Source organism: Nuphar pumila, chromosome 5, assembly GCF_984573655.1.
Source record: "Nuphar pumila chromosome 5, dmNupPumi1.hap1.1, whole genome shotgun sequence".
NCBI classification, from domain to species: domain Eukaryota; kingdom Viridiplantae; phylum Streptophyta; class Magnoliopsida; order Nymphaeales; family Nymphaeaceae; genus Nuphar; species Nuphar pumila.
In genome coordinates this window covers 127,073,402-127,088,522 of record NC_143253.1, presented here as the reverse complement: position 1 = coordinate 127,088,522, position 15,121 = coordinate 127,073,402, and the positions used below count along the sequence as shown (strand labels likewise).

Below are 15,121 nucleotides of genomic sequence, written 5' to 3'. Positions count from 1 at the left end.
TCCTCCCTTAAGTTGTACATGGTTTTGAACCACCATGTTGAGGTGTATGACGACTTGGTATGTTGATTCCGGTGCAACCACTCATGTTACTGGTGATGCTGGTAAGCTTCTAAATCTTGTTTCTTATATTGGTATAAATAGTATAGTTACTGGAGATGAGTCTCACCACCATATTTCGCATATTGAAAACTCTGTAATTCCTATGTCTAACTATTCTCTTGATCTTTCAAATGTCATTCATGCTCCTAATATCAAGAAAAATATTGTTTCTGTCTCTAAGTTTGTAGATGACATTAATGTTTCAGTTGGGTTTACTCATTTTTCTTTTCGTGTCAAGAACCTTCACACGAGAGAAACGTTCGCGGAAGGAAAACGACAAGGGAATATGTACGTGTTCCAAGAGAATCCTTCCACTCATGTTCGACCTGTTGTTGATTCCACCTTGAAGCTCACATCACCATCTTCTTCAGTTCCTCTTGAGAGTGTTTTTAGTCTTTCTGAATGTATTGAGCCGAATCTTTGGCATGGTCGTCTGGGTCATTGTAGTAGTCGTTTTATTGATAAGCTTGTTTTCAAGCAGTCTTATTCTCAAGTCAAGTCTAAATTTAAGTGTCGATAATAAAAATGTTTAGTTGTCTTCAGTGTAAGACTCATGTTCTTCTATTTCATTCCATTAATAAAAGAGCTTCAAGACCATTTGAAATTATCTGTTCTGATGTTTAGGGTTCAACTCCAGTTTCTTCCAAGTCTGGCACTAGATATTATCTCATTTTTGTTGATAGCTATTCTCGATACACATGAATTTTCTTTATGAAATGTAAATCTGAAACCTTCAAGTTATTTCAAAATATTCATTCTTTTGTTCAAAATCAATTCTCTGAGAATATTATTTGTTTCCAATGTGATGGAGGGGGTGAATTCTCTTCAAATGGCTATTAATTTTCTCCAGACAAATGGAACAAGTAGGCATGTGTCTTGTCCTCATACACATCAACATAACGAGAATGCTGAATGAAAGCATCACCATATTGTCAAGAGTGTAATGAGCATGATGCATGATAGTAACCTTCCAGTTACCTTCTGGGCAGAGGCTTTTCATTCAACGGTTTTTGTCATAAATCGATTGCCCATGACCATCTTCGAAAATAAATCACGCTATTTTTCTTTGCATAGTGTGCATCCAAATTATCATGATTTGCGTGTATTCGGGTGTTTATGTTATGTTCATGTTGACAGTTCAATGCGACACAAGTTTTATGATAAGGTTTTAAAGTACAGATTTGTGGGGTATGCTGATGATTATAAAGGGTACAGATGCTATGATCCCGTGAGCAAGCATATCAAAATATCCAGGAATGTTGTATTTAATGAATTAAATTTTGACTATAATGTTAACACTTCTCCTGAAATTGAAGTTTATTACCCTTGGTTGAACTCAGATCTCTGTTCTAGTGTTGATGATGTTTATTCTTCAGGATGTAATCAAAGAGATGAGGGAAACGTGTCTGATGCTGCACAAAAGACTCAGGAAAGTGTGATTTTTGAACCACTATTGGCCCTCGAAAGGTATAAAGGCATTGTTTGCTCTCGACGTGAGAAGAAGATACTCCCCAGCTTTAATCAGGAGGTGAATTCTCCTTCTGTTTTTATTCCATCCTCTGTTCACCCGGCCTCGACATCCTATTGATAGGCGGGTTAGTTATGAGAATTTCACGATGCATTTTCAACTCTTCTTAACCTCTTTAAGTAAGGAAGATCAACCCATAACATTTTATCAAGTAGTAATTTCTAAGAGATAGATTGAAGCTATGAATGAAGAAATGAAGGCTCTTCATGAATGTGACACTTGAGATATTGTCCCAAGATCACACAATCGAAATGTGGTTGAGTCAAAGTGGGTGTATAAAATAAAGTATAAGCTGGATGGTACTATTGAGCGATACAAGGCTAGACTGGTTGCCAAGGGCTTCACACAGGAGCAAAGACAAAACTACGATGAGACCTTCAGTCCGATCATGAAAATGGGTACTATCCGAATCATACTATCATTGGTTGTTGAGCACCAGTGGACTCTCAATCAACTGGATGTAAAAAATACATTTCTACATGGAACTCTGAAGGAGGAAGTATACATGGAGCAACCCACTGGGTATGCAGAAGGGAACTACAAAGAATACATGTGCAGGTTAAAGAAAGCTATATATGGTTTGAAGCAGGTATCTCGATCTTGATTTGACAGTTTTTCTCTTGAAGTAAAAATGTATGGCTTTAGTCGGTCTCTTCTTGATCATTCTCTTTTTATATTCAAATGCAAAGATATAATTACCCTGTTATTGATATATGTAGTTGACATTATCATTACAGGTAACTCTAATGAACATATTGAACAGGTTAAAGAACTCCTGAACTATAGATTCAAGATGAAGGATCTTGGTAAACTGCGATATTTTCTTGGAGTAGAAGCTGATAGGACTACTGAAGGCATGACACTTATCTAACATAAGTATACCATTGATATTCTTAGCAAGGCGGGTATGACAAATTGCAAGCCTCTAAGCACACCCAATGTACTTCATTAGAAACTCAGTTCTCAAGATGAAGATTTGTATGAGGACCCTACATGATATCGCAGGATAGTAGGAATGCTTTAGTATCTCACCTTCACTCGACTTGATATTGTCTATTCTGTTAATCAGGTATCTCAATTCATGCATGAACCACATATTGGGCATATGAAAGCTCTTAAACGCATTCTTCAATATTTGAAGGGAACTATTGGAGATGGTCTTCTGTACAGAAGGAGTATGCATGACCATCACATGCATGAACTTCTTACTTACACAGATGCAGATTGGGTAGGAGATCCAAATGAGCGTAGGTCAGTCTTAGGATACTGTTTTTTCATTGGCCTAAATCTTGTCTCCTGGAGTAGTAGGAAATAAAAGGCTATAGCCAGGTCGAGCACAAAAGCTGAATATAGATCAATGACAACTGTTACAGCTGAAGTAACATGAATCAGACACCTGCTGATAGAAGTAGGAGAATCAATATCTAAATGCATTCTCTTATGTGACAATCAAAGTGCTATCAATATGTCATTTAATCCTATCTACCACATTTGTGCCAAGCATATTGAAATTGATCAACATTTTATAAGACAGAAGGTCGAAGAGAAGGAAATTGAACCATAATTCGTTCGGACTCTGATCAAGTTGCTGACTTGTTTATAAAAGGGCTTATCATGGACACATTTTGGATGTTAAAAGGCAAGTTGTTCATGGTTCAAAACCATGTACAACTTGAGGGAGGATGAAAAGAAGTCGTCATTCACAACTGGGTTTGGATCTCGGGATCCAGACCCAACTTGGTTTTATTTAAGCACATGTTCATTAATGGCATATTGTAATTTTAACTTGTTGTGTAATGGGTATTTTCGTACCCTAATAATTGTACCAGCATATACTTAATGGAAAGCCAATACCACAGACCTTGATTGGATTTTCTGCAGCCACCAACATCTCTCTCTCTCCTTTTTACTCCTCTTCTTGTGATTGAATGGTAGAATACCATTTTCTAACATGGTATGAGAGCGGAAGATCCAACCTTGAAGATCATGTTCTTCTTATGAGCATCCATCCAAGTTTCTTTGTCTTCTTCTGAGGTATCTCTTTATCAGTTCATATCCATTCTTTCTGCCTTGTCTCTTTCTATGGTATCTATTGTTTTTTATCATTCCTTTCTTTTATTCCACAATCCAAAATCTTGGATTTGCTCACGTTAACATTCTTTCTTTCCCTGATTTCTTTTTCTCTTATGGTTCTTCCTTTCATATTGCTTCACGTAATTTCACCCAAACAACAAGTTTACATAATCACGCAATATCGGATTTGATATATGCATGATTTCAAAGGTTGAAATCACGTTAAACTTGTTCTTTCTGCTTTTCCAAATTGACGTCAGATCAGATTCTGATCTGGACGTGATCTCAGATCTGTCTTGATTGACTGATATCGCTTTTGAACTTATTCCCTCTCTGCTTTGGATTTCTTCTCATTTGGAAAAGAAAACACGTTATTCTCAAAGTAACGTGCTTCTTACTGATTGAATTCTTATTTTTTTTTTCAGAACAGTTTTTACTGCATAGTCTGTTTTTTTGCCTCGCGCCTGCATATCATTAATTAAAAAAAAATTATTAGGGTACAAAAATACCCATTACACAACAGGTTAAAGTTACGGTATGCCATTAATGAACATGTGCTTAAATAAAACCGAGTTGGGTCTGAATCCCGAGATCCAAACCCAGTCGTGAATGACGACTTCTTTTAAAAAATAGCATACTTAAGTAAAAGTGGAGTCTCTGTGACATAGATAGTCCTTCATATTCCTACATGGGAAGGTGGCCCGTTGTTTTGCAAAGACAGTTGTAGTAGTTAAATAACTTTTGCTACTGTAACCTTTCCAAGGAATCTATCCTTTTTTTCTTTTTGGTTCTTCAGTGTTAAGTTTTTAAACTAATTAGTCAATGGATTTTTTTTCCTAGCTTCTTTAGTCCTCATCCCTTTTGTATATGTTAAATCATTTCATATGTAGTCCTATGAGTATGTTCATACTCTTTCCATCAAAATATGGTCCAGTACAGACAATGAGTGATGATAGTGAAACCAAAAGATCTCCTACACTAAATATTAAGGCTTTAACTGGGGGAAGTTCTCTTGTGTCATTGCGATGTGCAATGACCAGTCTGATTGTCTTGGCTTACTGGATTATGTTATTCTTTGTTTAACATGAAGGAGATACATTCATGCAATCCTGAAAGCGGAAAAAACCATTCTCAATCAGTAGTTGGATTGTTTGAATCACACTGGAGTACTATCCAAATGGTCGTTCTTAGAGAGATATTGCTATCTGCTGTTCGTGCTGGTGATCCTCTTGCTGCATGGAGTGCAGCAGCTCGCCTTCTTAGGTCTTACTATCCTCTTATCACTCCCTCTGGTCAAAGTGGCCTTGCTGGTGCACTTGCGAATTCAGCAGAGAGAATCCCCTCCGGAACTCGGTGTGCTGATCCTGCTCTTCCATTTATCCGGTATGTTGTTTTATCCATACATGAAAATATTCATGGATTAAAATTCCTTCACAGAATAGCCTCTTTTATTGTTTGTTTTTTTATGCGAATGATGCCGTATCTGCATTTCTTTTAGTTATTATGTTCTGGAACGTGTTTTTCTTCCACTATTTAGTCTTTCTTAAAATTCTGGAGTTTCATGAAATATATGCATATCATACGAAGAATATTAAGCAATTGGCTATCTTATTACGATTATGTGCATCTCAGTTTCCCCAGAGTCATGATGTGGTAAGAGGGAAGGAAACTGAGATGTTGAAGTTGTGCCATGTGATAAATTCTAAACGGTTATTTTCTTTCAAAGGCTGAAGTATGCTTCAAAACAATAACATCAATGTAAGGAAGATACTGCTATTTTCATTTTATTTCCGATGATTTTTTTAGATAACCAAAGAAAACAGTAGCATCAATGTCATGAAGATTGTTCCCATGTTGATTTTATTTATACATACAGACTGATGTTGTGATTGAATTATTTTTTGTACTTGGCAAAAACATTCAGAAGTCTAATCTTTGTTACTTAGACACTTTGGGGCTTTCAGTGTATGGTGTCAGACAGCTGTACTTCAATAGGGACACCATCATCCCTTGGCACTGTTGGGGCACACATTTTTTTGAGCACAGACGGATCTGACACCATTTGAGACATCGACACTTCATGTTGGGTCTTGGACACTTGAAGAAATGTGTACACACACTTACCTTTGGATTGAAGGAGGTTTTCCTTCACCAAGATATAGTGATGCAACTACATGCTTGTAGCCAACAAGCATGACACTAGATGAACCCTAGTTGAATATGTAATCTTTGATGAGGACACTTTAGAGTATTGATATCGATTGATGTTAGAACCTTCAGGCTTCTTTGTGTTTACCTTCTTGGGACTAAAAGTTGGACCAGACATCTAGAATATGTAAGGTTTGTTGTTTTTTGTCTTGAATTATGAAGCATCTCAATCTTTACAAGTTCATGTTCATATAAATCATCAATGATCAATAAAGAAAATGAAATACTTGAGTCTGAACTTGATGTCTTCTGTACATCCCATAGATGATTCAATTCTCTCTTTTTCATATATGCATACACACATACATACATATTTATACACTCAATTGTATAGGCAGCCCTATAAACTAGCATTTCCGGGCGATCTGGATGCCAGAATCTGGTGAAATGAACATCATCTTGAAGGGTGCCTTGTCCTCTGTCAGTGTTTTTGTCTTATCATGGTTAGAAACACTAGGACATCTACGGATTTATCTACCTGGATGTCCTTAATTCCAATGATTGAGACAAATATAAACTCAGTTTGACTTGAAACCAACCATCCGTTTGACTTGTACCATTTCAGAGTCAGAATGTCTGGAAACTATCAAGATGGGGCCGATGTCACCCTTCCAGCGAATCCTACACCAGAATGTTATCAGACAATGCATATCACCATTGTGATACACTCAAGTTTATCAAATGTTTTCCCATATATATATGTATATATATATATATATATAGTGCATGCACAGTGTAATGGACAACCACAAAAAAATGGAAAATGTGCAAAAACATGCATTTTCTGCTTTTTTATTTTTAGCGCAGTCAGAAGTCAGTCACTAAAGGCCCCAGCGGTAATTGAGGCCTTTAGTGACAGTGTTTTGACTGTCGCTAAAAGGAAAAAACCTTGCAAAAACGTGCACTTTTGCATGGGCCATCCATCAAGGCCGCGATGGACAGCCCATCTGTTTGTGCTGGTAGCTGCGCACCTAAGGGTTGCACAGCTACCACTTTTTCTATATATACACGTAGAGAGTGTGTGTGTGTGTGGTCATGTCCATGTATCTAGTTTTTTAAGGCTCGACATGTTGATGCTTTGTACTCATTTTCGAGATTGACACTCGTATGTGTATCCAGGCAACATAGATTCCAATATTATGCATGTCATATCATATGCGTTGATGAAAATAACATATGGAGAGGTTATCCTGGATAGATGAATGTAGACTAGGGTAAACGAAGGTAGATGGTCTGGCAGTTATGGCTTTTCGGCGTTTTCGCTGTCTGCTTGGATATTTAGAAGGAAACAAACAGTAGGATCTTCCAACTACTTATGTTTTCATGGTTTGATTTGGAGAACAATCAAACCTTAGGCAATATCAAATGGCACAGATTTGAGACCAGTTGGGTTGGTTCTTGCCTTAGGGATTGGGTCCCTCTATGTCACATGGGTGCGGGTCCGGGGATGCGGCACTTCCAAAAAACCCGGGTGCGAGGGTGCGGCAAAAAAAAAAAAAAAAAAAAAATATATATATATATATATATATATATATATATATATATATATATATATATATATATATATAAAGTCCAAAAGTTGGACATAAATGACCCTGGGTGCGTTGACTGCACCCAGGGTCAGGTTGACCGCATCGGGTGCGGGTGCGGCACCTAGTTGGAGAATCCCTGTGACATATATTAAAAAAAAAATCTTGGCAATTTTTTTTAAGTCCAAAAAATTGGACCAAAATGACCCTGGGTGCGTTGACTGCACCCAGGGTCGGGTTGGCCGCACCCGCATCGCGTCGCGTCGACGCGGGTGCAGCACCCTGCTAGCCGAATCCCTGTGACATAGGTGCCCCTTTATATGCTATCCTTGTCTTTATGTGAAGTCTTGTCACCTCATCATCCCATCACATCTATTTAATGAACTTTCTGGTGAACATTTAAAGTCTAAATGGAACAGTTGCATAAATACACGTGTGTGCATGCACGTTCGCACACACACACAGAGCATCCAAAGAGTACCTGTGGTGTCTGTTGCTTCATTCATTGGGTGTATGATCAAATCCTTGTCAACAAGGTACATGTAGTGTCACAATATTTAGATTAAAACTGAAAGATGCTATATTGCATAAAAAATGTGTGTGCATCCATTATCTTTCTCTCAAAAGAGAGATCATGCATGTAAACATATGCGCTATATGATGGATTACCGCATATGGAAATTTTAGGAGGGCCTGTTTCTTGAATGTCTCACTTGCTTTTTCTTCTATCTAGAAAATATTGTGTTAACTTAATATGAATTTTGCAGTTCGTTGCTATTCTGAAGAAAAAAAATGGCAAATGGTGTGTATCATTCTAGGGCACATGAAAAACTTTCTTTGGATTCCTGATACGTTGTAGTGATCCTCAGTCTGATGTGAAAATACATCTTATGCTACAAGTCATGCAATTTGTGATATTGTGAAGGATGTATCTGTATTAATGCATAGTGGCTTGCTTCAAATTATTAATACTTACATTCCTGTGTATGGTTTTAACTGTTTCCTAGGTTACATTCATTTCCTGTACATCCTTCACAAATGGATATTGTAAAGCGGAATCCAGCAAAAGAGGAGTGGTGGACAGGGTCTGTTCCTACTGGTCCTTTTATCTATACACCTTTCAGCAAAGGAGAATCAAATGATGGAAACAAACAGGACCTGATTTGGATAGTTGGAGAACCAGTTCAAGTGTTGGTCGAGTTGGCAAATCCATGTGCATTTGACTTAACTGTTGATAGCATATACCTCTCAGTTCATTCTGGAAATTTTGATGCTTTTCCAACAAGTGTTTCTCTTCCTCCTAATTCAGCAAAGCTTATTTCATTATCTGGCGTTCCAACTTCTGTTGGTTCATTGACAGTTCCAGGGTGCATAGTTCATTGTTTTGGTATAATAACGGAGCACCTTTTCAAAGATGTTGACAACTTGTTACTTGGTGCCACACAAGGTCTTGTACTTTCTGATCCTTTTCGCAGCTGTGGGTCATTGAAGTTTAGGAAGGTGCTTACTCCAAGTATATCCGTGGTACCTTCCTTGCCACTATTAGTTTCTCATGTTGTTGGAGGTGGTGATGCTGCCATGTTGTATGAAGGTGAAATTCGTGATGTTTGTGTAAGCATAGCAAATGCAGGGACTGTTCCTGTTGAACAGGCACATATTTCTTTTTCTGGTAAGAATCAAGATTCTATTTTGTCAGTTTCATATGAAACTCTCAAATCTGTGCTCCCTTTGAAGCCTGGTGCAGAAGTCACAATACCTGTAACAATAAAAGCTTGGCAACTTAGTTTGCTGGATTATGATAATGTTGCTAACAAAAATATATCTGGAAGCAGTGGGAGGATTTCCAAGGATGGAAGCAGCCCCTTGTTGGTTATTCATTATGCAGGTAGATGAGTCATTATCTTATGGATGATCATGTTTGTTTGAGTTGATCTGCATGTCTCACTTTCTTCTTGAATGGGTTGTATTGCATCATTTGACTTGCCTGTACAGGTCCTCAATCATAATTTTTCGGTCATGGACATTTGATAGTCTTGTAATCTTGTTTAATATTTTCTGTACTTTGTTTCTCACTGAGAAATTAAAAAACTGTATAGCAAACCATTTTATAACTCTTATGTATCACCAGGAGATGTCTAATATGTCTACTGGTATTCTTTTAGTGATCTAAGTTAATGGTTTCTGTAGATTGATACCTTTTAACTGTTAGGAACATGTTGATTGTTAAAATAGTGGAATGTATCATCACATTTCCATGTTATAACTTTTGTTACCAGACTATTTTCTAATTTTAGGTCATGGCCAACTTCTGGACTGGTATTGCTAAGGCTTTATTTTTGTCTGTCAATTTTGATCAACCTCGGCCCATTTTAAGCAATCCATTTTCAGGTGATTATTGATTCAGATCTCATTTCTATTTTCATTCTTGTGATGTTTTAGTACCCTATTATTTCAGGGCCGCTGGAAGCTGTAAATGAAGGCCAAACCAATGAGCATGTCCTTCCTCCTGGTAGACGCCTTGTTGTTCCATTGAATATATGTGTTTTACAAGGATTGTCTCTTGTTAAGGCTCGCCTACTATCTATGGAAATTCCTGCCCATGTAACAGAAACAATTCCTAAACCTGCTCATGAAGAGAAAAGTGATGGTGGTGTTGACACAAGAGGCAAAACTGGTAGCTTGGTTAAGATTGATCCCTATAGAGGAAGCTGGGGTCTTCATCTTCTTGAACTTGAGCTGTCTAATCCAACTGCTGTCATGTTTGAGGTCAGCGTATGTGTTCAACTAGAAAGTCATAGGAATGGGCAAACCTTGGAGTTTATTGACAATGAAAGTGCTGACTTCGATTATCACAAGACTAGAATAGACAGGGACTATTCAGCCAGAATACTGATACCACTTGAACACTTCAAACTACCTGTTCTTGATAGATCGTTTTTTGGGAAAGAACCTCAGCAAGGTGAGGCTTTTAGCAATTCATCAATTACAGAAAGGCATACCAAGGCTGAATTAAATGCCTCTATCAAGAATCTAACTTCAAGAATAAAAGTAAGATGGCATTCTGGCCGGAATGGTTTTGGAGAATTGAACATTAAGGATGCGATCCAGGCTGCAATGCAGACTTCAGTTATGGACATTTTGCTACCTGACCCTTTAACATTTGGATTTAGGGTTTCTACGAAGGAACACATTTTGGCAGATATTGATGCCAACAATCATATTGATTACACTGACGAATCTGTAACCACAAGAAGTAATGCAAGTACCAAAGGTTCCATACTGACACACACTATGATTCCTATGGAACTTCTTGTTCGGAATAACACAAGGGAGATCATCAGGATGAAACTCAGTATCAGTTGCAGAGATGTAGCTGGAGAAAATTGCTTTGAGGGAAGAAAGACTACCGTTCTTTGGGCTGGTATAACTTTTCATCATAGCAACATGTGCCAATTTTTCCTTTCTAGATTTATTAAAAGGGGAAGCCAAGTTTCTCACGAGAAGCTTTGTCTTGGCTCAATCTCACTCTCTTTAATAAATGAGCTGAACTTGATCATGAAACTAGGCCCCTTTTTAAAATTTGAATATATTTGAAATAATGTTTTTATGATATCTATGTATATCTGACACTTCTTAGTAATGTTAATAATGTTAATCACAACTCTTAAGCTGTCACTAAGATATATATATTTATTTTAATGTTTTAAATTGGAAATTTTGTCTTGTAGTCCTTATGTGGGTTTGTATGAGGTAGATGATAGATTGTGAAGCTTAAATATACTCAATGGTCTTGAGCTTGCTCTTCTCAGGCTTAGCTCGGCTTGTATATAACCCTAGTCCTATTGTCTTGTGTGCATCTTTTGTTTTTTTAATTTGAGCTGATTTTGTAAGTGTTTGATTCAAGAGGGAGCTTCGTAAACTTAGCCTGCTCAAAGTATTTGTATGAATGGGTCTGAATTAACCATGATCTATGGGCATTTTCTTATGGCTATTATTCTGATCTTTTTTTTTTCTCTGTTTGATGCTTGCTTATTTCTCACATTGTGTTTCTTTGCTATGCCTCAAGGTGTCTTATCCGGGATCAGCATGGAGGTTCCCCCACTCAAAGAGGTAGCCCATTCATTCTCCTTATATTTCCTTGTGCCTGGTGAGTACACGCTACTGGGTGCTGCTGTCATTGATGACACCAATGAGATCCTCAGAGCGCGTGCGAGAACGGATTCTCCTGATGAACCCATATTTTGTAGTGGTGCACCATTCCATGTGTGTGTGTGTGGGAGAACTTGAAGCAGTTAACCGGCCCCCACCCTCGTGCTTTCTTTGATCATTTTTGGATCCCAAATTACCCTCCTTTTCCCTTTGCTGTGGAAAGCAATGTCCTCATGGCACCAAATGTATGATCTCTCGCTTGAAGAATTCTATTGTCACCATTCATGTTTATTACGGTAATAATTTGTGTATTTTTCTTGTAAATTATAGGTTTCCCAATTCCCATAAGGTTGCTGTGCTTCTCAGGCCCTACTGTACAATTACACATGAATGCATGAGAATGAAAATAGAAGCGAACTGCCCTTGAATTTGTCCTCGGATTTGTTTAAAATCTATTGAAATGCCATTTTCAGAATCTGTACATGATTGGTTGCTTCCGTGACTATAAGAATCCTAAAGGTGGTACGTTTTTGCAAAGTTTTCCTGCTTAACTGTTCCAGGCATGCAGGATCGAATGAGATAGCTGGATGGTTTGGTCGCACTATGATAACCGAGGAGTCTTGGGTTCGAACCACACAGTGGATTATCCTCTAATTTGCCTATCCAAAAAAAAGAAAACTGTGAGAGTCAAACGGGAAAAAAAGAAAAGAAACCTAATTCTTCATCATCAAAGTTACTACCACACTTCGTCAACGGTGTTCTTATGTAAGAAACTATTGATGAGTTAAAAAGCGTAATCTCTCTCTTCATTTCTTTTTAGATTTTTCTTTTGTAATTGGGACCTTATGAATGTGATTTACAAGATTTTTTTTAGTAAAAAATAACTTTTGAATCATGTGTTTGTGACATGTAAACAGATTTTTTAAGGGTTTCAAAAATCAACAGCCTACAATAGACTGAAATTTCATGACTCAAAAAAATCATATTTTTAAATCAAAATATCTTGTTTCAATGTTTGATTCTTAGCAAACAAACCATGTTGAACACATCTATCTAGTAAGATTGAATAAAATAGCGAAAAATGATTGTATTGTTTGGTTAATTTGATGCAATTTCATAAAAACCCTGCAATTTTCAATATTCTTTCGATGTTCAAAATTGCAAATATCTGACATTGTTAGGACACTTTTATCCTTCACAACCGTGAAAGTGTGCATTTTTACGATAAAATTGTATCGCCTATCGAATATGTCTAACAATCACTTAAATCCAGAATCATAGGTTTATTTATGCAAATTTAGACCTAACGAACTCACATAAATTTATTTGCAAAATCTAGTTGAAACTGAAACCACCAAAATCACAACTATCACTCTTTCCCATATAATAAATATTTTTGCATAAAAATATTTGTGAAACATCTCTCGCAAATAACATACTTTCACACGCATGTTGAAATCACATAAATTTATGTGTGAAACTCCACTTAAAGGGAATCAACAAAATCACGAATATGCTACTTACATATTTGTGAAATTTTTATTATATACAGTTTTTCTTAATAGTTGCAATTTTGTCGAATCATACATATATACTTGTTTTTGTTTTAGGGTTTCTTCTCGTTTGTGTCTGCAAAAAACTTCTTTTTAGAACCCTTGCAGTGATTTCTGCATTCCGAGGAAGTTGCAGTATCATCCTTATGATCAACTTTTCCATCTACAGTTTTAAAAGGTGAGTTCCATACAATATATACCTGTGTATCCCCATGCGTATTTCCTAAGAGGTTGCGGTATCATCCTTATGATCGAGTTTAGGGTTTATTATGTTTATGATTTTTTTATAAAAATATATATTTTTGCAGATAATTTATGATTATTTGTTTGTCTTTTAGTTAATATAAGTTGTTTTTATGTTACCATAATGGTGCTAGGGTTCACTATGCATAAGCATTAAAAGGGCTAAATTACATTATCATGGTTGTTGTAGGTAGTCAATGATGCTGTCTAAAAAGACTAAAGTATATTACCGTATGTCTGATTATACTAATTAAAAATCTATAGTGGTCTTTAAAAATATTACATTTAAGAATTTTGTGGCTTTAATGTCTCGTAAAATTGGATATGTGGCTTTCACCCTCCGGTATAGCTATTCTCCAAACAACTATGAAATGTTGATAGATGTTGAAGATGATGATAATGTAGAATCAATGTTATTTAGTGATGATATTTACTTGAAAGTATACACAGTTAATGAATGGGTAGTTAAACAATGAGTAGTTGATCAATGAAATGATGTGAATCCCGTAGAAATACACATCTATCTTAAGCACCATCTATCGATATGAGTCCTTTGCCGATTATCCAACTGTCCTAAAGAGTGAACGATATTGATGTTGTACATGATCAATAGATCACTGCAAAGGATGTAGAACCATATGGGCAAACCAATGCCAATGATATTCATTGTAGTAATCTAAATGTCATGCAACCTTCCCAACCATATGACAATGCTAGGTATAAGTTATAATTTTGATATAATTTATGGTTAAGATGTAGGTGTGATGATGAATATGACATTTTGATGGTTAATTTTGAATGTTAGAAATACAGGAATGATGCATGCATGAAAGCAAATGAAGTGATATATACAATGAATTTTGATATACTTGATGAAACCAAACAATCAATTAGTAATAACAGTGATCTTGACAGTGCAGAATTAGATGATATCAATGATGATGGGCATACTATGTCGATAAGAGAGAGTAAAAGCAATGCACCAATGACATTGGAGAATGTGAACCCTTGGTTCTTGTTCAATGGGTACTCATATAATGAAGAGCAATTGAAAATCATTTAAGCAGAGACATCTGATTTGTATGAGCAATTGTGTAATAAAAAGCTGAATGATTGTGAACAATTCTAATGGCTATCAACACACTCAAACGATCAAAAAATTGCTTTAGACAAAAAGGTTTAATGATCTCCAGCACTGTCATGAGTTTTTGAAAGATCATATGACCAAGAAAAACTATAAAGAAAAATTCTTAAAGAGCTGCAATAACAGAGTTACTATCGTATGCACGAGGAAGAACACTCATATGACGGTTGATTGCTCTTGAAAGATCCATTACATAAAAATACGTGAAGCGAGTTTCTTTCAAGTAAAGAGATATGATAGAGAGCATACATATGATGAATCACTGGACAACCTTGTAGTGCAAAATATACTTTCTAAGTGGATTTCAAGTGTTATTCATAAACACATGCACGATAACCCAAAGATAACTCTAAGAGAAATCATGAATGACATCAACCATAAGAAATGTCTGAAGGTTATTTACAATCAAGTATGACGTGAACGAGAACACACTAAGACTGTATTATATGGTTCATTCGAACAATCCTTCAATATGCTTTCTGCCTATTTGGATCATCTAATGAATGCTAACCGATGATCGCTAGGGTATATTAAGACCAATAAAAAAGATCGATTTAAGTACATGTTCTTATCCTTTCGGCTAAGCATCAATGAT

At 36.5% G+C, this 15,121-nt stretch overlaps 1 protein-coding gene across 1 annotated transcript in view; it reads left to right on the top strand.

The window, feature by feature from the left end:
• LOC149838608 (trafficking protein particle complex II-specific subunit 120 homolog) overlaps window positions 1-11,894 on the top strand; it is a 36,782-nt gene extending 24,888 nt beyond the window's left edge. The window contains exons 7-10 of the mRNA XM_090006697.1: window positions 4,791-5,083; window positions 8,445-9,322; window positions 9,893-10,858; window positions 11,504-11,894. Of these exons, the coding sequence (XP_089862823.1) occupies window positions 4,791-5,083; window positions 8,445-9,322; window positions 9,893-10,858; window positions 11,504-11,724 (2,358 nt within the window). The 3' untranslated portion in view covers window positions 11,725-11,894. The remainder of the gene's footprint in view (window positions 1-4,790; window positions 5,084-8,444; window positions 9,323-9,892; window positions 10,859-11,503) is intronic.
• Window positions 11,895-15,121: the final 3,227 nt, after the last annotated feature.